Source organism: Hoplias malabaricus, chromosome 13 (assembly GCF_029633855.1).
Source record: "Hoplias malabaricus isolate fHopMal1 chromosome 13, fHopMal1.hap1, whole genome shotgun sequence".
Taxonomy (NCBI): domain Eukaryota; kingdom Metazoa; phylum Chordata; class Actinopteri; order Characiformes; family Erythrinidae; genus Hoplias; species Hoplias malabaricus.
In genome coordinates, this window is record NC_089812.1 from 37231001 (window position 1) to 37254635 (window position 23635).

Sequence of the window (23635 nt, forward strand, 5' to 3'; positions counted from 1 at the left end):
AATATTAATAATAAACAAATAATGAAATAATCAAAAGGAGAATTAATTAAATGTTTCATTTAATAATTCAATTTTGAAATAAAGCCTTAAATGTACGTGATTTATTTAATTGTTATTTTAATGTGCATCTTATATATTTTATTAAATGTATTATTTAAATACAATGGCTGATTTTCTTTGATCTCTGTTTTATCAAACAACGGTGTTAACGCCTTTTAAAGCCTGTTAATGTATAACTTCTAATGCTAGACACAAGTCACTTGCTGCAAATGAATCACATTTAATTCTGCGCAGAATAAATAACCAAAATGTAAATGCAATTTAAATTCCAGAGTCCTGTGTATTTATTTTTTTTTGTCCTCAGATCTGATGCACTTTCTCAGGCCGTAGAAATTGAACATGAAGTGTATAAGTCTTGTAAATCTGCGAACCTGTATAAGGCTGCAGTTCTTAAGCGGGTGAGTGTAACTTCAGGCCTATTCTCCTCTCAGGGTCACAGCAGAAAAAATGTGATACGGTTCATCACACACACATCTAATTTCTAGAAAGGTTCAGTGCTGCTGTGGAAGTAATGAAAATGGCTGCAGACAATAGCCTTTGGTGACACAAGATGCATTTTTGAGACAGGCCCCAAGTATGATTTTGGATATTAATTGTAAACACATCATAAACAAGAAGCTAAGTTAATATATATCTAATTGTTGGCCTATTGTTTAATGTTCTTTTACTGATGGAATGTATGAGCATATGTTCTATACTCTTCAGGTATCAGAGTTGAAGAAAGGCCCTGGTAATACTCCAGCGCCCTCTGTGGTCAAGGATGGAGATGCATGCAGTTCCCATTGGAAAGAAGATGAAAGAAAGCAAACTCGGAAAGAAACAGCTCCTTCTTCACCCTCACCCTCACCCATCCCTGAAGAAGAACAGGGCTTCACCTCGGCCTCTCAGATTTATTCAGTAAGTGAGTGATATTACTTTGTCTTTGAATGGAGTTCAATATCCTTGCTGCTAGTTGCTAGCCTTTTTTCCCCGTGTTATTATCGTGGCAGTTTGTCACGTCATTCACTCAACCGTAGCTCCGATCTCAACACCTGAGTGCCTTCATTGCCGTATGAGAAGACTTCAACCACGTCACTATGGCCAAGACACTACCACACTTCACTCAGTATGTGGAATGTCCCACCAGACAGGACAGAACACTGCACTTGCTGTATGCTAATGTTAAAGATGCATACAGCTGCTCCGCCCTCCCTCCTCTGGGTAGGTCAGACCACGACTTGGTGCAGCTCAGCCCCTGGTATGTGCTGCTGGTAAAGAGTCAGTCTGTGACCATGCGAACAGTGAGGAGATGGTCGGAGGAGACTAACGAGACACTGCAAGACTGCTTTAAGGCTACAGACTGGCCGGCACTCTATCAGCCGCTTGGAGAGGACATTGACGGGCTCACAGAGTGCATTACGGACTACATCAACTTCTGAGTGGACTGTGTGGTACCCAAATAAAAAGTCATCGGTAACAAAGGACGTTAAAGCTCTTGTTAACAAAAAGACGAGGGCCTTCAGAGTTGGAGACAGGGAGGAAGGATCCAGAGGGAACTGAAGACAACTATCAGGGAGGCTTAGAACAAATTTAGGAGGAAGCTGGAGTGAAAACACCAGCAGAACAACATGAGGGAGGTCTGGAATGGCACCATGTCTTCATGGGTCCCTGTGATGTGGAAGACATCCTGCATTGTTCCTGTTCCAAAGACGCCACGACTCAGTGACATAAAGGACCCAGTGGCACTGACGTCCCATGTGATGAAGACCGCGGAGAGGCTCATCCTGTATCAGCTCCGGCCCATGGTCCAGCTACTTCTGGACCCCTTTCAGTTCGCCTCCCGGCCTGTGAACCCTCACAGTGCTGTTTTTTTTTTTACTTCTCCAGTGCATTCAACACCATTAAGCCTGCTAATGTGGTGATAAGCTGACAGTGATGCAGGTATGTGTCACCCTTGTGTCCTGGATTGTTGACTGGCACACCACAGTATGTACGCCTCTGTGTGTCATACAGAGTGGTCAGCAACATTGGAGCCCCACAGGGAACTGTCCTCTCTCCATTCTCTCTCTTCACCCTCTACACCACGGATTTCAGCTACTGCACAGAGACCTCCACCTTCAGAAGTTTTCTGATGACTCTGCAGTAGTTGGATGTGACGCCACGGTTCATCCGTGCAACACTCAACGCCACATTACACTGTTCATATGTACAATTACAGTAATAATGTGATTCATTTTCCTTAATGTGAGCAGTAATCTATATAGAATAATGTATATTTATTATCACAGTCAATGCCTGTGTTTTTAGGAATATTGCTAATTTCTCTTTTGGTTTTAAATTTCTTTGTTTTAAATTATTTAGTGTTTATTCTTTACATAAACAGATGCAACAACAGCAGTTTCCCTCCGCGATCAATAAAGTATTTCTGAATCTGAATCTTTTATTGACTTTTTCAACCGCAGCCAAATAATTTCAAAAGTTTACTTCAATTAAATTCTAAGAAGATGATGCTCAGTCTTTTCAGCAGCTGATTTTCTGCCGTCAAAGACTTTACTCTGCTACTTCAGATTAATAGCATAACCTCAGAGTGTAAGGCCCTGGCTATTTTTGTTGATGCTGGTCTTTCACTTTGCTTTCATTTAATTTAATCCCCTGTACATTTACTGTTTAATGGAATGTAAAAATATCATTGATATGTAGAGACTTATTTATCAATGTGGTGTGGTATAATTCCAGTTCTAACACGGTCCACTCAAATGCTTTTAACTCTTATTCCACAAGATGGCACTAAATAAGCAAAGTTTCTGTCAATGAAGAAACCTCATAAAACATCAGAATTATTCGTACATCATTAAGAGGCGTTGAAAAATTGTGTTTGATCTCAGCTTTCAGTCAGAGACATTAACTAGAGTTAAGATTCTTAACATCACTGCCACTGGTAAATATTCATATTCAGAAATATTAATGTATTTCACATTTGTAAAAATAAGTGAAGCTAAGTCTAGTTTTTAAAGTTTTAAATTTACAGCTGTGTAAGGATTACACTTTTTAAATGTTGATTTAGCTGTTTCATGGCGTGTTTTTGCCACGTCTGTCACCAGGGCGCGCTAGTGCTCCCCGGGTGCCTGTCCAAAGCTGTGGGGAAATGGGAGAATTGATAGCGTAAAGAGCATTTACTGGGAAAATAAAAACATTCATTCATTCATTCATTCATTATCTGTAACCGCTTATTCAATTCAGGGTCACGGTGGGTCCAGAGCCTACCTGGAATCATTGGGTGCAAGGCGGGAATACACCCTGGAGGGGGCGCCAGTCCTTCACAGGGCAACACAGACACACACATTCACTCACACACTCACACCTACGGACACTTTTTTGAGTCGCCAATCCACCTACCAACGTGTGTTTTTGGACTGTGGGAGGAAACCGGAGCACCCAGAGGAAACCCACACGGACACGGGGAGAACACACCAACTCCTCACAGACAGGGACACGGGGAGAACACACCAACTCCTCACAGACAGTCACCCGGAGAAAACCCACACGGACACGGGGAGAACACACCAACTCCTCACAGACAGTCACCCAGAGGAAACCCACGCCGACACAGGGAGAACACACCACACTCCTCACAGACAGTCACCCGGAGGAAACCCACACAGACACAGGGAGCATACACCACACTCCTCACAGACAGTCACCCGGAGGAAACCCATACAGACACAGGGAGAATACACCACACTCCTCACAGACAGTCACCCGGAGGAAACCCACGCAGACACAGGGAGAACACACCACACTCCTCACAGACAGTCACCTGGAGCGGGAATCAAACCCACAACCTCCAGGTCCCTGGAGCTGTGTGACTACGACACTAGCTGAGCGCCACCGTGCCGCCCCAAAATAAAAACATATAAAATAAATTAAATAAATCAATAAAAGCTCTTTGGCGAGGTTAAAAATTGAGGTGTTGTGGGGGGCCTTTGGGGCAGAAGCTGAGACAGAAGAATAATCCCAATGCCGTCTTTGCTTCAACATAAATATTAAATTGAATTTGTAGCTTCATTTTAAAGCATTCATTTGGAATCAGAAGAAAGAAAGATTTACTTTATTTATATGAACTTGTGATGCTAAGATTGTGAGATACTGCAGAAGATTCCCAGTTAGTAGTTGGTATAAACTAATATGGTATTAATTGTCATTCTCAAGGCTCTAAAGCTCTCTACTTTGTTTCCATTAAACAGATGAAGAGGAAACGTGTAGGAGCAGGATTCCGCGGCTCGTCAAACCCCTTCCAGACGGCAGCAGAACTTCTGAAGTCTTCTCAGAGTGAAATCTCCACGCCTCAAAATGTTGACTTTAAGGACGAGGAAAAAGAAAAACAGCCAGAACACAAAAGAACCAAAACATCACCTTCTTCCTCGTCCACCTCCAAAAGCAGCCCCAGCAAAAAGACAGGCAAAGCTCTGAGCAAGAAACAGCAGAAACTAGCAGAAGCTGCCAAAGATTCACACTGTATTTCTCAGTACTTTGGGAGGAAAAAGGTGGACAGCAGTCAGAGAAAAGAGGAGACAGATGTCTTGACGTCTGTAGAAGAAAATTCCTCTGTGTCTACAGCTCAGGAAGGTGACAGATCTGTTGAAGTGTCTCCTGTAGATCTCGGTGCTAATAACGACGACGGTGCTATAGTAATGGAGGAGGAGACAGGGAACTCTAAGATTGTGGAGAGTCCTGCTGCGGATGGTAGTCCCATGGATGTAGAAACAACGGTGGAGGAGCAGGAGAGGACGGATACCAAAGCAGTTCTACAAATTCACAGGTAGTGATCATTTTACACAGTTGTATTCTGTTATTGTGTTATTTGTTCAGTCTTTTTGAACTGTATGTTAACTGTTGTTTTCTAACAGAGTGCATTAATAATATTATTATTTATATGACTATAATGACTATATGACTATATATGACTATATATGACTATATATTAAGTTTACATAAGAAAATGTAATAAATGACACTCTGTCCATAAACATCCTGTAGATGTGTGTTAAACCAATCAAAAGCAACCAAAAACCCATCTACTGTGACATCACAAACGTACAGATAAAATAAAAACATTATCACAGTTTTACTCACTGTGGAAATATCAGTCAATAAAAATCACACTTATATGTTTTTGCCGTTCACAACTGTATTTATTGACGGTTATGGAAATGTTGTTCAGTATCCTCCCCATGTTCTGTCCTACCCTCCATTCTCTATTTACAACAGGGACAAGCCACAGTCTGAAGCCCATCCAGTGCCATCAGAAACAGTAATATCCATTTCCATTCATTAAAGCAGACAGACTATTGATTTTCTGCAATAAAACGACAGATATCTTCACTGTTGCTGAATCTGTGCTTCACAGCTCTGTCAACAAAACGCAACCAAAGAAAATCATGAGGGATTCTGCCCCCCACCCACTGACGGCAAAAGAAGAGTCACCTTTAACCCCGTGTTACAGGAACACGAGCTGGAAGCGGACAACACGCGCACTAATCAGATCTCAGCTCCTCCTGTAACGCTGAAGGAAGCAGCGGACATTGTCGTGAAAATATTGGATCCTTTCTATAAACAGGGCAAATTCGCTACTAAAGTAGGTTTTGGATGTTTATGTTTTGTGTTTGAGAAAATAACTCGTGACTTTCGTAATGTCAAATGAAAAAGATAAAACCGGCTCATTTTCCTCCTCTAGGAACTGTTTAAGTCGTTTGCACGTTTTCTCTCACATCTCCTTATCGAGGGAAAAGCGAAGGATCGTGGGAGAGGTGAGATTATCATTTCTCTCTGAGCTCAGTGACTCATCTCAGCTTTAAGTTTTGTGAAAAATGACTATTGATTATTTATTTATTTAGGAAAAGTAACATCTTTCTACAGAATATATTTAACACGTCCCTATATTCATCCTTTCACAACATTGAATTCCCAAAGAGTATTTATTTGTGTAAAATCGTGGCTGTGTGATGAAGCCAAATATAGAAGTTAAATAAAAATGATAGTAATTGACTGAAGCTGCAGATGCTTCTGTTCATTTCTGATTTGTTCACAGTAAATATTCATTTGTTTTTTCCCCGTGTGTATTTCCAGTGAAAATGGAGGCAAAGGGCTTAATCAAGCGCTTCTTCAGAGGAATCCAGTGCTGTGAGAATGAGGCAGACTGGAAAAGCCTGCAGGGAGCAACCAGTTCAAAACACAAAGCAGCACAAAGGGCAGTAGCTGAGGAGGATAGATAGGGCTTTCTGACCCCTCCTGCGTTACCCTCTCCATGCATCATACCCTTGCTGCAACCAGACTCTCTTCTAACCCCCTACTCAGGGATGCGACATGCTGCGTATCAGCTGCTGCTGCTTTATCTGAAGGAAATGTGTCTGAGGAACTGACACTGGGCTGCTTCCAGTAGTGCACTTTAAAGGTAAACCCGGGCTGCGTTGCTGAACAGAATGTTTAAATCCAGTGCATGCTGGTTCTACTTTACTTACTGAGATGTATTATCATTTTTTAGCTTCTATGTTAGATGCTATTGAGTTTCTACCCAAAGAAAAAACTGAATTACGTTTGACCTAAAGCATATTTATCAATGTGTTTAAGGAGACTTTTTTGTTTTTTCACGCTATATAATGTGACCATAACATGTGTAAACATGGCACCCGTGTAAAATGAAGTAATTACCATTATTTCAAATAAAGAAAAGAAAAAAAAGATCTTCTGTAGTTTCATTTAAAATATTCATGTCTTAAACACCCTGCACTGTACGGTGCAAAGGGCAGAGGACACAGTTATTTAGTTTTCTTTTCAGTACTGTAAACAAAACAGTACATGTTTTCAACAGAAAATCATCATCATCCTCATTACACTAGGACAGAGGGGGTTAGGGGTTATTAGCTCGAGGAGCAGATACAGAGAGGTTTAATTACAAAGAGTTCAAGTCTATCTTACAATGGTACACTACGAATAACATAGTACCGTCATACGACCCAGGTAGTGTCGCAGTCACACAGCTCCAGGGACCTGGAGGTTGTGGGTTCGATTACCGCTCCGGGTGACTGTCTGTGAGGAGTGTGGTGTGTTCTCCCTGTGTCTGCGTGGGTTTCCTCCGGGTGACTGTCTGTGAGGAGTGTGGTGTGTTCTCTCTGTGTCTGCGTGGGTTTCCTCCGGGTGACTGTCTGTGAGGAGTGTGGTGTGTTCTCTCTGTGTCTGCGTGGGTTTCCTCCGGGTGACTGTCTGTGAGGAGTGTGGTGTGTTCTCCCTGTGTCTGCGTGGGTTTCCTCCGGGTGACTGTCTGTGAGGAGTGTGGTGTGTTCTCTCTGTGTCTGTGTGGGTTTCCTCCGGGTGACTGTCTGTGAGGAGTGTGGTGTGTTCTCTCTGTGTCTGTGTGGGTTTCCTCCGGGTGCTCCGGCTTCCTCCCACAGTCCAAAAAAAAAAACACACGTTGGTAGGTGGATTGGCGACTCTAAAATGTCCGTAGGTATGTGTGTGTGTGTGTGTGTGTGTCTGTGTTGCCCTGTGAAGGACTGTCGCCCCCTCCTGGGGGTATTCCCTCCTTGCGCCCAATGATTCCAGGTAGGCTCTGGACCCACGGCGACCCTGAACTGGATAAGGGACATTACAGATAATGAATGAATACAGTATTTTGTGTGTTTACATTTTCCATCGCCTGTGTTTCTTTCCATTCTTTTCAGGAGAATTGTTTTCAGTCTTTAAGATAACGTAACTTTATTCGTTCTTTATTCGAAGGTTATACCGTTGTTTTTCTTGTGAAATTCCCAATATGTTTGATGTGTCACATGACCCTCTTCCCATTGAAAAAAACAAAAGTTGGATCCAAAATGGCAGACTTCAAAATGGCCGCCATGGTCACCGCCCATCTTGAAAAGTCCCCCCCCCCCCCATATACTAATGTGCCACAAACAGGAAGTTAATATCACCAACCATTCCCATTTTATTAAGGTGTATCCATATAAATGGCCCACCCTGTATTTAATACTAATATAACATTAATGTTGTTGCAATAGTTTGTTCTTGAAATTATGTTGTGTTTTTTCCTACTGGCAAAAATATTATCGCCAAAATACACTGTAATGTCAGGATATTATTTTAGGGCCTTATCACCCACCCCTCGGCTTTATTCTTAAATCTTACAAATGTGTATGAGCTGAAAATCTTTTAAGGATTTCATATGTATTTGTTCTGATCTGAAGACTGTGTAAGTTCAAACACCACAATAGAAAAGTTCAAACATAACAATAAAGTAAGTGTGCAAGTTTATTCTGACGTATTATTCACAGAAAGTGCATTTTCATGGCAGGAGTACACACAGATCACAAATGGACAAACATCATATAGTTTTGACATATAGCTACGAGGATACAGAATGAATAATGTGAGCAGTGCTTTTCTCATAAAGTGCAAACAGTAATTACAACTAAAGCAGCAGCAACAGACGGTGTACTAACAGCTTAGTCTTTTTATTTATTTATTTATTATTTAAAGACCAACAGATTTGAGATTTGTCTTTCTCTAAGAGAAGGCTTGTTGCCCGTTGTGTAGCTAAATATTAGGAGGACATTCCACAAAGCAGGATTTCTCAGTTTAACCAGATGATAAGGCAAAGTTTGCCCAGTGTAAAATGTAAGGGATATTGCACTTGGAGAGTTCACACTTTTTGGCTCAACATCTCGAGTCCCAGATTATTACTCAGTTAATACTTCTAATAAATGCAATAACTACTACATATTATTTGGGAACTTGGATTATTTTTGTCATAAGAAATGTGGCAATAAATGGGGGTCAACTCTTAAGAGCTATGGACAATACACACTGTATTGGTTTAAAATCACATTTAAAATCTATTTCAAATCTAAAATGACTGAATGTGCCACTCATTCCTCAGTATTCACTCTTCGATGTGGAAACTAACTTCCAAACCGTTTTGTTTTTAAACCGTTTTTATAATGTCACAAACAAAATGACACACATCGACCTGTTTGTCCTACACCACATTCGCCCCACTCTTTTTTTGTTGATATACAGAGTGTTTCTGCCCTGCTTTTTGAATGACTACGTACCGTATTTCACTCTTAAATCACAGTCAAAATAAATTTTTCGAAACTTTGGAAAGTGATTAAAAACGCTTTAAATTCCCTTTTGGATTGGATTATTCTTTACTCTTACATCCAGACGGCACCGAAAAACTAGACGACCAACAAGTTCCTGAATTATATCTCATTGTTAAATGATAATAAGTGAGGTCCTAGTCCTCTAATTATATTATATGAGCATAAAAGTACCACTGTATACCTGCAGCTGTCATTATAATCAGTCCTTTTATCGTCCTGCATGACCTCCCTTTTCTCATTGATTTTGATTTTATTTTTTCCTTCGTCTGATAGCACTGTCCCAGGTGAAGTCTGGAGAAGTGTTAACACACACACCAAGTACCAGGGTCAGTAAGTTTTGGGAGTATCTATGGAAACGTGTGCTCAAAGGCTAAATACGGTGCGCAGCAGTGTCCAAACTCCTACTTTATTCAATGTAAGGTGAGATCTGCCCGTTTAAAGGCAAATGTTTGCATTGGGACAAGATTTAAAATATTAGACCTCTGAGTTCAGGAAGAAACAGTAGGTAATTCTCTGACTGTAAATTTCTCTGAGTGCATTGGGGGGGGAAACACAGACAGATTTAAGTAGCTAGAGTTATGAGTTTTATGAAAAATCCTGCTTTGTAGCTCTCCACCCCCAGGAGTGCTGTTCAGATGAGATGATCTGTGTTCTAAACCTTCAGCCCCACAGACACATTCCAGGGCACATGCAGTGGCTCCTATTCTTCGGAGATCTGATAACGAGGTCCTTCACGATCTCCACGGTGCCGAAGAGCGGGAAGAGCTTCTCGTCAAAACTCTCGTTGTACGTGAAGATGTGCGAGCGTTTCTCCGCGTCGTAGAAGGAGAGCTGGCCCTGTTCAAAATCCAGGTGGACACCCACCCTCCTGGGAATGAGGTCAGGGGGCAAGGCCGTGAAGGGCACGGTTAGGGCCTTGAGTTCGGTGCCTCTCTCCAGGCGCAGTGTCAGGTAGCCTGTGTTGGTGTTGAGGGACTTGAAACCCTTCCGCAGTGCAGACTCTCGGGCCACACCCAGACGCCAGTCCATGTCGCCCACATCCACCTCCCAGTAGTGACGGCCCGAGCCAAAGCCCTTCATGCCTACGGCGCACCACCATCCGTCGAAACGCTGGTGGAAGTTGGGCACATCCTTGCGCTCGAAGCCACAGCGCATGCGCTTCTCATCGTCCGATATCAGCAGGTCGGGGTTAGCCGTGTCCAAGTCCAGTGTCACGTCGACTGCAGGAGGAATAGGTTGTGAGGTCATTTTTTATTAGAAAATAGAAGACAGTAAAAGCTTATTATAGGAATCTTGGCACTTACCCGCAGCATTAGAGATCCAGTCCCATACTATTACACAAGAGAGAATGACGTTTAGTTTCTCATGTTCTATCACAACAAACTCCATTCAAATTAATGTATATATAACACCCTACGCAAACTAATGCTTGTGGACCCCTGGTTTTCCATCAAAAATGAGTGTTTCTCCCACTTTACAATCGATGTTGAAAGATATTCTGTGAGAATTGGATGGCATTCAGCCATGAGAGCATAAGTGAGGTCAGGCATTGGTATTTAGTGTTTAGCTCTGGATCATAAAGCCACTAGGGGCTTCATGGCCTCTTCCTGAGCTTGTTTGCCTTATGTGGGCTACCTCCATGTAATGGATTAAGGAATTAAAAAGTTAACATTTGTGGGTCTTACCAGTGTGGGGAATATACGGAGTAGCACCTGAAATTGCAAGATGAGCATTTCATATGAATAAATATATACACAACGTGAATTATTATAAAATATTAGCTTTAAAACTAGTAGAAATCAATATAAATTTCATAAGGAAAGTCACCTATTTTCTGACTCTTCTGCTTCCAAATGAGCCACTGCTGAGGAATTTTCTCCTGAAACACAAAGAACCAGTTTGAAAACCTCTTCTAAGGTTCAGTGACATAACGACATGAGGTTCTCGTGTTCTTTACGTATACAGCTTTCACACCTTGTCCAGCTCTTTGGCCAAGAGAGTCCAAAAGACGATCTCCATGGCAGGCTGCAGCGTGGGCATGCGGCCTCGTCTCCAGTGCTTCTCCAGGTCGTCCAGCACCACCACCACCTGCTCTCCTGGCCACACACCTTGCTAAAAAGTGCAGAGGAAACGGAGAAAGAGAGCATGATCGTATGTATTCATATCCAAATACACCTTAACCACGAAACCCAAAATATCTTTTAATAAACCGTCCCATCTCGACTCATTACCTCTGGTTGGGCCCTCAGGTCTTTGGTCCAGTTGAGGATGAGCGTTTTCGCCCGATCTATATCCTGCTCACTAGTCAGAGCCAGCTCTTTCCAGTCACACTTCTCTGGCCAGCCATGGGTCTGCGTCGGCCTTTTCTGGCAGGAGCACAATTCTCACCTTTAGATACGTGTAATGGAACCACATTTGTAGACAGTCTCATGACTACACTGTGGTTGAGGTGCTTTACCTTGCTCTCCAGCATGGAGGCCCAATCCAGTATAAAAGCCCTGCAGCAGAGCGTAGGCCAGACGTCCTCGTAGCTGGAAATCTGCTCCAGTATTTCAGACCTCTGTATCCAACCAGACACAAAATAATTAGCGCTCAAGCCAGCAACACCACAGGACCGTCTTTATTCTCAAGCCTTCTTTGTCCTTGTTTAGAGAACAAAAGCCTAGACAATTGAGTTTGATAATACTTAATGACATGGGCATTTTTCAATTTTAATTGTCCATATAATTTTCATTCTAATGAGCCTGCAGCATAAGTATTTCTGATTAACTGGACAGAGGGATAAACAACCAGAGAGTGCCACATACTACTGCGGCATCACCGGGGATTAAATTGCAATCTCCCAGTGATAAACAACGTAAAATCATGATCTGATGCCAAGCAAACAAGTGATTTTTATAATTATAAAATGTAAGGAAGAAGAATATATTTATAAATCAAAATCTTTGGGCACCGACATGTAAAAACACTTCCTTGAACCAATGGTGACTAATGGTAATGGTAAGGTACTTAGTTATAGAAGGTTTAACTTGCAGTGAAATGCTTTGACGACTGTCCACACATGCTAACAAAACGAGTTAAGGAAATTGGAAATAGAATTAGAATAAAATAAATATAGAGACCGTCTTAAGATAAATATTAAACTAAAAAGAATTAAGGCTAAATCTGTACAACAAAGACAAGAAAAAACTAGCACTACTCGGCCAAATTGGAACACTTTGCCAGTCTGAGCCAAGAATGAGGCCTTAGGGAGCGTGAGCCAGTTAGGCCAAACAAGCCATCAATGAGTCTGGGATATTGTTATTGTCCCAACTAGCAGCTATCTTCATGAAATGCTTTGTGTACTTAGGAAGTACCCCCATGGACACTCTATTAAAATTTCATTATGATTGGGCTGTCAAAGAGCTGCTGAAACCTGATTGGCTGATGACAGCCATATGATATGAGGCCATAAGCAGTTTGGGCCAGTGAGGCTTCATGAACTGTCTGTCTTATTTACTAAACTATAAACTATAGACTTTTAGCATTTCCAGCGCCCCCTATATGAATTGTCATGCCATCGCTGACATGCTATATCACAATCCCGTCTGTAAGCAGAATCTGAAATTTGAACCCATTTGAGCAAAGTATGAAGGAGTTACAGATGTTCAAGTAAAACATACGATAAGAGGTTTATTTGCATATGGCGGCCATCTTGAATCAACATACCAACATTTTTTGATAATTATGCAAAGACAGACTCGTGAACGTTTTGGCACCAAGCTCAAAAGAATGGTGAGAAATAACTATTTTTTCACATATTCTTGCTCTGCCATTAATAATAGGAATGCACATACAGAAGTCTTTGAGTGAGTACTATGTGGATATTTAGCTAACATGGACATATACGGTATCAGCAGAACGCTAAGGACCTGAACTTTAATTATTATCAAAAAACTTTCAGAACTTTGTAGCTTACAGGCCCCTCCCAATAACAGAGATCCAGCATGTATTCCACAAGTCAAACACCTATCCTATATACACCTATAACTCAAAAATTCTTGATCAGTTTGAGGATCAGATGACATGATTATATTGTGAAGCCACTGCAATCCTAGATGGCGCTATAACACAATGAAGCACAATTAATTAGTTATTGTCCAATTGTAGCGCCCCCTTTTGGTGGATTTTGATAATATTGGTCACGCTGCTTCAGTATAAAGCCCTACATAGGTCTGTCCAGTTTGTTCTTGATTGGGTTTTTTTAAATTTGTTTAAGTTATAACTGAAAAATGTATAAAGCTCTGCACGCTTCCATTAATTAATTTTTTGCGGCAACAGTCCAAATGTTGAACTTTTTTTGATAATTATTCACATACAGACTCTGCAGATTCCAACAACATCAATTGTTTTTGAAATAACATGTGATTCCAGGGAGTAGCATGAAAAGCTTCAATCTCAAACAACTAGCGATTGAGAAAATATGAAGCATTTTTTGACTACACTTGCAATTACAAAGTTGTGAGGCCCGCTGCAGAGTTTACAGCGAAGCAAACTGCGTATCGATACTCTTAATTGTCGCTGAGGTATATAATGTTTTCTGTTTTGTGCGCCCCCTAGTGGCTATCATTACAACAATTATTTTGCACTTAGGAAGTGCCCCCAGGGACATACTATTCAAATCTCATGATGATTGGACCTTGTTAAGGTCATCAAACAGTTGCTATAATCTGATTGGCCGATGACAATCACAATTTTGCTTGAATCGAGTTGTCCTTGATGTTCCTATTATAGCCTTGCCCACAGAAGCAGCGTGCCGATCTACCTTGTGGATGCTGAGATACAAACTTTTAGCATTTACAGCGCCCCCTATGTCAATATTGGCTCCTCCTTTGACACACAACCTCAGAACCATGTCTGGAAGTGGAATCTGAAATTTGAAATAGCAGCCATGTCTCACTTAAGCAGAGAAGGCTGCAGTCACGGATGTCCCTCTAGGGACACTAGGGAGCACGATGTGCCCTGGCCCTTAGCCTGTTCCTGACGCCTGCTCTTTTCCCCTGGGGTCGACGTGTCCCCCTTGTTCTCCCACAGGATCTCCGTCGGCAAACAAGAGCATCTCTATCATACGTAACACGAGCCGTGGTGAAAAGAAAAGTAGTATAAAACTGGTAGAAATAACTAAAATAAACAGAAAAAGGCGAAAGGTGTGTGGAGCAGTCGTGACGGTTACTGACCTCACCGCCGCCATCTTGAATGGTACAGATGATGATTCATTTATTGTCACTCTACCTGACAGACTCTGCTGAGGTCCTTGGCCAGACTCGCAATGAACTGCTGGCTCTCGTCCAGAGGCTCTCTCTTCTCATTTTTCACCGCCTTATGAGATTCCTGTCACAGGATACGTTTGAGGGTAAAATAAACATAGTTACTGTGAAAGAAGTATAAATTAAAGTAGTGGAGAGCAGGGGTAATTTATTCTGTGAGGGCAGTCAGTGTGGACAGTTAAGGTCTCTCTGAAAGTAAAAAGCAAGGACAAAGCTTGTGAGGCTTATCCTAATGCACATCACACTCACCCCTTCCCTCCCTGCATTTCCTATTATTCAGCCCCAAAACCCCCTGCCTCATTCACAGCTATTTAACTGGGACAAGCAGAACCACCCAATACCAAAATTAATCAAAGCAGGAGTCACACTAAGAAGGCAATAACTCAGTCTTACACCAGCACTGATGTTAAAGACCAGAGGCTGTTATGGTTTGTGGCTGAATCCCCTAACTTTCAATACATCTCTGACCCAGTCGCGTTATTCTGACTCAGTTTGTCTCCAAGTAAACACCTTAAGACAGACACCTTAAGCTTGATGGTGATGTTCTTGGCCGGTTCCACGAGGAACTGAAGACACTGCATCATCTTGACGGGTCTCGCAGTGAAATCCCTAAGAAGAACACAGTTGATATTAAAAATGAAGTTGACTGTAATGAATATTATTCTTTTTATTAACATATTTAGTGCAGAGCTCCCTGCGTCTATAATCCTGTCATATACCAGTTATTTAGGCCATTGTAATTATGTAATAAATATCTGTATATTAAAATATGTTTAAAGTAAAGATTTATTATGTAAAAAATAGCAAAGCCAAACTTAATAATAACAAAACCATTTATGAAAAGCTTTTTAACAGAAATCATAATAAAATCATACAGCTGCTCTTCAGTGAGTACTTTACATTTAACAACACACTCTTCCGTGTCGCGCCCCAGGGGCCGTGTTTGTGACAACAGCAATAACCCACTGAGAACCTCAGCCGTAACTTGTTGTGGTTGTGATGACGTCCAGAACGGTTCAATGGTTAAACACCAAACAGACGTGTAACGCGTGACTTCACCCCAGGAACCTAAACAATCATCTGAGAGTGAAAGGTCAGTCTGTCCTTGACCTAAATTGGAGAAATAAACCGCACGTGTTTGGGTTGGTTCAGGCTTCGAGGGCTAAATGACTGGCGTAAACTCTCCTCGTCTCTGTAAAAACAAACGCGTGTATCTCCAACAGCTGTGTTGTACTCTGGTGATAACAATATAAAACATATATAACATTTTCCCAACAATATAAACGTATGTTTATCTAAAGCATGTAAGACATCAGCAGAATGTTAACCGATGCCCAGTCTTATCTAAATCTTATCTGAATATGCACTGACTGAACATGAGCTCTTATAATAATAAATGATCCCTAGTGGACTGTAAAGACGTGGAGAAAGCACTGCAAGGCCCCACTGTAATGGTTTGGCCGGCAGCACGTGAGCGGAGCCGAGACGGCGCTGTGTGGGCTAATCCCAGCAGGGCCTCAAACACTGTCTTATCACAGGAGCTAGCTACGATAAGAGGTAAGAACCCAAGCAGAGGAGGGATTTATGTGTCGCACTGGAGCAAAACACAGCTGCTTTAAACATGATGCGCAACTTTTAAAGCCATCACTTGTTTTTCTGCAGGTGTATTCAGTTATTCTGAATAATAATGAAGTACACTAAACAGTTCCACCTCTAACCTGCAGTGGCTTTACAGCACGGCTCTGAAAAAAAAAAGATTATACACTTCACACATAGACAGCAGATTTGTTCCACTCTTGCACTAAATTTAGAAAGGGCGTGTCAATCAGAAAATATAGGGCAACCAATCAGAACAGGGCCAATTTAAATAAGTTTGTTTTAAGGCAAAGTAAGAACACACCCTGTTTATTTCTGGGTGAGGTGTATCTAGTTTAAACACACACTCACAAACCTGCAGTGGTGGACAACGTACACGAACTATGTGCTTGATTAAAAGTACTGATGCTCAGGGTGAAATATTACTGGCTCTGAGTATGGCTCTAATGTCCTGTTTCATAACGAGACTCATGTTTAACACACTGTAGGTGAAAAGACACTACTGTCACTCTTGGTTCCTCTTTCATTAGTCTGTCACTGATGAACACAACAGAAACGGTCAAAGACTAAATGCAGTGAATGATGTTATTATCAACTATTACCCCCCCCCAAACTTCAAATACACAACTCATATACAGGCAAATAATAAACTGTCTAAATAATTGTGTTAATTTAGTTCTAAGAACTGAAGGTGATTATTTACAGTCTCAAATTCACACAACAGTTTATTTAAAAAAATAAAAGTCTGCTTTTGTTATTATTGCTATCAGGCGGAGAAACATTTTCACTTGTTTTAGCGCGGTGACGTGTTCGTTCGTCTCCTAGCAACGGAACCGCTGTGTCGCGCGGAGAGATGTGCGGAGCACACGTTACGGTTTTATTCACCCATAAACCAAACATAACGGCGGATTTACATAATGTAGTGGAGTGAAAAGTAAGATGTTTGACATTGAAACGTAGTGAAGTCGCAAAAATGGAATTACTTCAGTAAAATACAGATACATTAAAAACTATGTATTCACAGTAACGTATTACATTTACTTCGTTCCTGTCCACCGCTGAAAACGTGTCCAAAGTGGACCAAGAAAATATAGGATATTGGTTGTTTACAAGCTCTCCCTGCGTCCCAGTGCATTAAAAATAATTAATATGAACTGCTCTCAAATGTGAGAGAGATATAGCTCTGCTCAGAACCAGACACGACTAAGGTTCATTTTCGACCGTATGTTTTACAGGTAACTATTTTAACGCAGCATAATCTGCGTTCAACAGCGGTCCGCGTGACACTGCGGCAGCGCTCAGCGGTATATTGATGAATCAGTGCCCTTGAATGACATTGCAACATTAAAAGGTGCACACGGTCCTCCGAATCTTCACTACACGCGTATTTTTTCACGCAGTGCACGTGCACGCGCATGTAAGTAAACAGTGCCGTTCGCGTCGCCGTATCGTGCCTCGAAAACGGCAAACCCCTGCAGGGTGACATTGAACAGACACCGGGGAAGAAGGCTTTTACACAGGTGCAGGATTTAGACTGAGCTCTGTATTTAAGACCTACCTCTGATTCTGCTGTGGGTCCCGAGGTCCACTCTCTGCAGAGACAGGACGAGTTTAAGCCCCTGAGCTGAGAGCGTGTGAGTGCAGTGAGAGCTCGCCCTTGTTTACATGACGCTACACGCCCCCACCCTTTCCGCGGCTCATCCGGGGACTTCCGGATGTAAACAATGCAACGGCCACGAGATGGCGCCATGACGCGGCTAAAGGCCACACGTCTAGAGCTCTGCAGGCTGGAGACCAGCAGTGGGCGCTGTTCCTCTCACTTGGAGGTGCCTCCGACCTTCTCTCTAAAGGATGTCTGTGTTCATTTGTCTAAATTTGGAGTGAATCCCATTTATCCCCTCACACACACACCACTTAAAACCTCACACTGCCAAAACAAATCCAGAATTATAAGAACATTCTCGTTTAAAATCCGATAACCATTTTATTTTCTTAGTTTAATGCAGTTTTAATGTATTTACTATAATCTCAGTCTCTATCAGATATCTCAGTATTAAGCTTGACTTCCAGTTCCACCTTAAATACTGAAGCTCCATTCTGATGCTATTGATCAGTTTTACGTAGCGCTTTTTACAAATGTTGTTGCAAAGAAATCCAGTGATAGAATCCAGCAGTGATGCGGCACACTCTGATTTCACCACTTCACCTAGCACCTCCCTTCCAAGGGGCAGGATGATCTGTGAAAATGAGGAGCAGGTGTAAAAAAAAAAGAGAAAGAAATGGGATTATGTCTTATGTCAGTATCACTACCAGGAGGATCTGGGGCACCTGGCTCTGGCCGTATTATATATCACAGAGGAAGGGGCAGAATCCACAGCTCAAGTCCCCACTGGGGAAGGAAGTGCCAGCAGCAGTCAAAGCAAAACCTCCAAATTCGTACTGGACGACTGTCCTTGTTTCCAGGAATGGCTGAACCTTAAGCAGGGAATTTTGTGGCTTATGTGTGTCCCCCACCTCCCTCCCACCAGCTCCACAACACTAAGTACCTCCACTGGAGTTGTGTCATTTACTCAGTAATTAAGTGGTTTGAGAAGCTACATGTAAAGGTCTTTCATTGCTGCGTGGAGTAGTTAGATTTAGTTGTTCTTAGGATCTACGTTTTACGCCAGCAACCGTGCTTTTACAGAGAGGCTCTGTACCCTTTTACTCATCTCTGAACCCAAAATTTTGTCCTTGTCTGTATGAACAACACCATGGGCAGCAGAGTGGTGAGACAGGTAGTGTCACTGTGTAATAAGGTTCAGGGTCCTGGGGTTGTGGGTTCAGTTCCCACCTCAGGTCACGGTCTGTGAGAGTTTGAGAAGTAGGTGGATTGGCAAAGTGTCTGAGTCTGAGTTTGAGCGACTGGCTGAGAGTTTGCCGCCCTGTGATTGGCTGTTTGTCTTGTTCAGGGTGTTTTCCTGCCCTGCTCCCCGTTATTCCGGGTAGGTTCTGGACCTACTGTGACCCTGAATCGATTGTATAAAATGAATTAACATAATTTCACAATAAAAATACATTTAAACAAAGGCAGTACGAGGAGAACGACGTTGGAACGTTCAGTAATTTCAACATCTCCCTTTTTTCAGCCCAGCAGCTCGGTCCGGACACTTAATGATATGTTAGAGATGAGCCAGCCCTCCCCATGGTTCCTCACGTTAATGGGACCTGTTGGAGAAGATCACTGACCTGAGCCGTAATGGTACATTAAGAGGGGAGGTCTAGGAGATTATTGTTCCCTGTGTCTTCATCAGGGGCTGGAGTGACGCATGTCGTTCACACAGCAGTGTCCTCTGTCCTCGAGGCCTAACTCCAACTGTGCTTTTCAGTGGGAGATAGAAATGGCCGTCTCTGGTCTCATTAGGACACCAGCTATAAGCTGGATACTGGAGGCCTGAAGAGCAGTGCTTGAAATGGGCTTCAGTGTTCAAGAAGTGTTCATTTTAAAGGCAGGTAGCCGGAGAACAAGGGATTGATTATGGGCAATGACGAGGGTCAGTGCTCTCGCTCGCGCCCGTTAGGAGCCATGATTTCACAAACATTCACTCACAGCAGCTTCCTGCTTGTGAAGAGTAGCCTTCAGGGAGGTTTTGGGGGAGCTGAAGGTCACTGGAGAGGAAGTGAGCAGAGGACCACAGACCTCAGTTGAACAAGTACAGCACTTACATACCTTTATATCTTACAACACACTGAAATCATGAGTGTTTAGGTACAAACTAGAATCAGAGTGAATTCACCTGGATATATTGTGTAATCAAGGCTGGTGATTAATCATCTCATACTCTATAACTTCGTCTGCAGTTCTGACCCTAACTATGTTTATGAAACAGCACCATTGTGGAATATTTTAAACAATTTATTACAGTTTATAAGTCCATATGAGGTCAGAACAGGTTCGGTACAAGTCTTACTTTGTCGTACGTGTATTTATTTTAGTTAATGATTTATTTCTACATATTTTCTTTTTTATTTGTTGAGGTTGGAAACCTCTTGTTCAAAGATAATAAACTGTGTTTTTCATCAGAAAACTAACACAAACAACATACAATGCTCAAGTCAGTTTACGCTCACGGACAATTTATTCACAGACGACACATAAACAACACATCAGACGAGTAGTGATTGTTATAAAACCTGCTTAACTTTTAAAACTATTAAACAAAACCCAAAACGTGTTTGATTGTGCTCTACTTTGCCTTAGTTCAGTTCAGTTCAGTTCAGCCAGCATTACTTTTTAACCAAAAGCATTTGTGTTTGTTGAATCATGGGAAAATATTCTTGTGCTTCAAACCCAACAGAGAAACTCATTTATATTGTACAGTGATGATGGCGGAGGGCTCATATTCCCACACTGTAGCCACTTGTCATATCGGTTTATGGAAACTGGGACACTAATATTAGTATTTCACATTATGAAAATGTTGCACCACTGCTTCTCGTAAGCTGTCAAATTCAGATAAAGTAAATATTATATTATATATGTGCATCAAGAAAAGTTCCTTAAAAATCACAGTGTAATATTTTTGCCACTATTGACATTCATTCATTGTCTGTTCAGGGTCGCGGTGGGCGCAAGGCAGGAACAGACACTGGAGGGGGCGCCAGTCCTTCACAGGGTGACACACACACACACACACACCTAAAGATACTTTTTGAGTCTCCAATCCACCTACCCATGTGTGTTTTTTTGTTGGGGAGGAAACCCACGCAGACACAGGGAGAACACACCACACTCCTCACAGACAGTCACCCGGAGGAAACCCACGCAGACACAGGGAGAACACACCACACTCCTCATAGACAGTCACCCGGAGGAAACCCACGCAGACACAGGGAGAACACACCACACTCCTCACAGACAGTCACCCGGAGGAAACCCACGCAGACACAGGGAGAACACACCACACTCCTCACAGACAGTCACCCGGAGGAAACCCACGCAGACACAGGGAGAACACACCACACTCCTCACAGACAGTCACCCGGAGGAAACCCACACAGACACAGAGAGAACGCACCACACTCCTCACAGACAGTCACCCGGAGGAAACCCACGCAGACACAGGGAGAACACACCACACTCCTCACAGACAGTCACCCGGAGGAAACCCACGCAGACACAGGGAGAACACACCACACTCCTCACAGACAGTCACCCGGAGGAAACCCACACAGACACAGAGAGAACACACCACAATCCTCACAGAAAGTCACCCCGGAGGAAACCCACACAGACACAGAGAGAACGCACCACACTCCTCACAGTCACCCGGAGGAAACCCACGCAGACACAGGGAGAAAACACCACACTCCTCACAGACAGTCACCCGGAGGAAACCCACGCAGACACAGGGAGAACACACCACACTCCTCACAGACAGTCACCCGGAGGAAACCCACGCAGACACAGGGAGAACACACCACACTCCTCACAGACAGTCACCCAGAGGAAACCCACACAGACACAGAGAGAACGCACCACACTCCTCACAGACAGTCACCCGGAGGAAACCCACGCAGACACAGGGAGAACACACCACACTCCTCACAGACAGTCACCCGGAGGAAACCCACGCAGACACAGGGAGAACACACCACACTCCTCACAGACAGTCACCCGGAGGAAACCCACACAGACACAGAGAGAACACACCACAATCCTCACAGACAGTCACCCGGAGGAAACCCACGCAGACACAGGGAGAAAACACCACACTCCTCACAGACAGTCACCCGGAGGAAACCCACGCAGACACAGGGAGAACACACCACACTCCTCACAGACAGTCACCCGGAGGAAACCCACGCAGACACAGGGAGAACACACCACACTCCTCACAGACAGTCACCCGGAGGAAACCCACACAGACAGAGAGAACGCACCACACTCCTCACAGACAGTCACCTGGAGCAGGACTCAAACCCACAACCTCCAGGTCGTATGACTGTGACACTACCCGCTGTGCCACTGTGGCGCCCCCATTGTTGACAGTTACTGAAATTATGGACACATTTCTACTACCCTATTTACATGGAGATCATGAAAGACACTTTTAGATTGGCTCAAACCTTGCTGTAAAATGTTGTAAACCCCTATAATGTACCATCAGATGTTCCTTGTAAATTCAAACTAGATGTATATGGATCTGTGCAAATTAGAAACTGTTTACAAATGCAAAACTATGTTTCGAACCCCAGTGTTTTGAAATCTGCGCAAGAAAACGTGTTCAAAATGAGTCCATCACCCAAACGGCACAAAGATCTGTGTCATACCTTTATACCAACGCTCAAAAACTAATGTAATGAAAATGGAGCAGATTTACTGAAAGACCTGTGTAGAACAGACACTTTCTTTGAAGTAAGTTTTTAAACTGGAATGTGCCTTCATATATTACTGATCTATGATTTGAAGATATTCATTCATTCATTCATTGTCTGTAAGCACTCACCCAGTTCACGGCTGTGGTGATTTAGAGATATTAAAAGTGTAATGTTTACTGTAGTTAAATGTAGCTCTTTTTAGACCTGAAAGACTGACTGTTTTCATTTTTAAATCTCAACTTTAATGTGTGCAGTTTTCAAATCTCAAGACGTTTAATTTTTAATTCTACACTACACTGCAAAAAATGAAATCTAAGGAAGTAAAATGTACTTAAATCCAGTCTAAATATCTAGTGTTACTCATTTGGAAATTGTTGTAAGAATATAATAAAATTATTCAACTTATTTCTAACATATTTTACCTGTTTTAAATCATTTTATCAACAGAAAGTGTCTTATTCCAGCGGCAGATATTTGTTCTTAATTCAAAATTTAACATAAAATGATGCTTAAAAGAAGCAAAAAATATCTGCCGCTGGAATAAGACACTTTCTGTTGATAAAATGATTTAAAACAGGTAAAATATGTTAGAAATAAGTTGAATAATTTTATTATATTCTTACAACAATTTCCAAATGAGTAACACTAGATATTTAGACTGGATTTAAGTACATTTTACTTCCTTAGATTTCATTTTTTGCAGTGTACACTTACAAGAACAAGGCATTACCAAATGGTAAATGAGGACATTCAGATTCTGTATCAGAGACTCTGTCTGACTCAAATTTAAAGCCAGATCTTCTTGGTTATAAAAGCCCTAAAACCTGAAAGACCCAGTTTCATTCTTATGTTCTAATGATGCATCTCTTAAAGGTGATTTAGTTTTGTCTTTAAAAGTGTCACAATGCTTAAGAAACATGATGTGATTTAAAAGAAATCACCACTAAGTAAAATGTCAGCAGTGATTCACCTGTGATTATCTTGGTTTAGGACAAAACTGCAACTGTCTCAGGAAAAAAAACATCCTCATTGCAATTTCTTTTGCATTTTATCTAAAATGTGGTTAAAGAGATAAGAGAAGAACACACTCTTGTTTTATTTACACTAACAGATACAAGCACTTTCAGTTCTTACTCACAATCACACACTCGTAAGTGTGTGTCATTCGTGCTGAAGTGG

The 23635-nt window shown here is 42.1% G+C and overlaps 2 protein-coding genes across 3 annotated transcripts in view; one reads left to right on the forward strand and one right to left on the reverse strand.

Annotated features, from left to right (window-relative positions):
- recql5 (RecQ helicase-like 5) overlaps window positions 1-6734 on the forward strand; it is a 37606-nt gene extending 30872 nt beyond the window's left edge. Inside the window, exons 14-20 of one of the 2 annotated variants that reach the window (XM_066642360.1) lie at window positions 365-458; window positions 766-957; window positions 4284-4858; window positions 5308-5350; window positions 5447-5674; window positions 5774-5846; window positions 6166-6734. In XM_066642360.1, coding sequence (XP_066498457.1) covers window positions 365-458; window positions 766-957; window positions 4284-4858; window positions 5308-5350; window positions 5447-5674; window positions 5774-5846; window positions 6166-6311 — 1351 coding nt within the window. In that variant the 3' untranslated portion in view covers window positions 6312-6734. Of the gene's footprint in view, window positions 1-364; window positions 459-765; window positions 962-4283; window positions 4859-5307; window positions 5351-5446; window positions 5675-5773; window positions 5847-6165 lie in introns of those variants that run through there. The other variant, XM_066642362.1, reaches the window with a different exon arrangement.
- A 1602-nt stretch (window positions 6735-8336) lies between these two features.
- Window positions 8337-17781, reverse strand: LOC136665464 (butyrophilin subfamily 3 member A1-like). The gene is made up of 10 exons (XM_066643112.1): window positions 17655-17781; window positions 15025-15109; window positions 14466-14564; window positions 11653-11754; window positions 11426-11560; window positions 11169-11306; window positions 11022-11073; window positions 10880-10906; window positions 10499-10525; window positions 8337-10414 (listed from the first exon to the last, which is right to left on the reverse strand). Exons 2-10 carry the CDS (start codon window positions 15082-15084, stop codon window positions 9855-9857), a joined length of 1200 nt encoding a protein of 399 aa, XP_066499209.1. The 5' UTR covers window positions 15085-15109; window positions 17655-17781; the 3' UTR covers window positions 8337-9854.
- Between the last annotated feature and the right edge of the window lie 5854 nt (window positions 17782-23635).

What these genes read in the sequence shown, in the direction of transcription:
- LOC136665464 (XM_066643112.1), bottom strand. Translation starts at nt 15,084, where the DNA reads ATGATGCAGTGTCTTCAGTTCCTCGTGGAACCGGCCAAGAACATCACC. An exon ending in ACATCACCATCAAGCTTAAG is followed by an intron (nt 14,565 to 15,024) that starts GTGTCTGTCTTA and finishes ATCCTGTGACAG; the next exon opens with GAATCTCATAAGGCGGTGAA. An exon ending in ACCTCAGCAGAGTCTGTCAG is followed by an intron (nt 11,755 to 14,465) that starts GTAGAGTGACAA and finishes GGTTGGATACAG; the next exon opens with AGGTCTGAAATACTGGAGCA.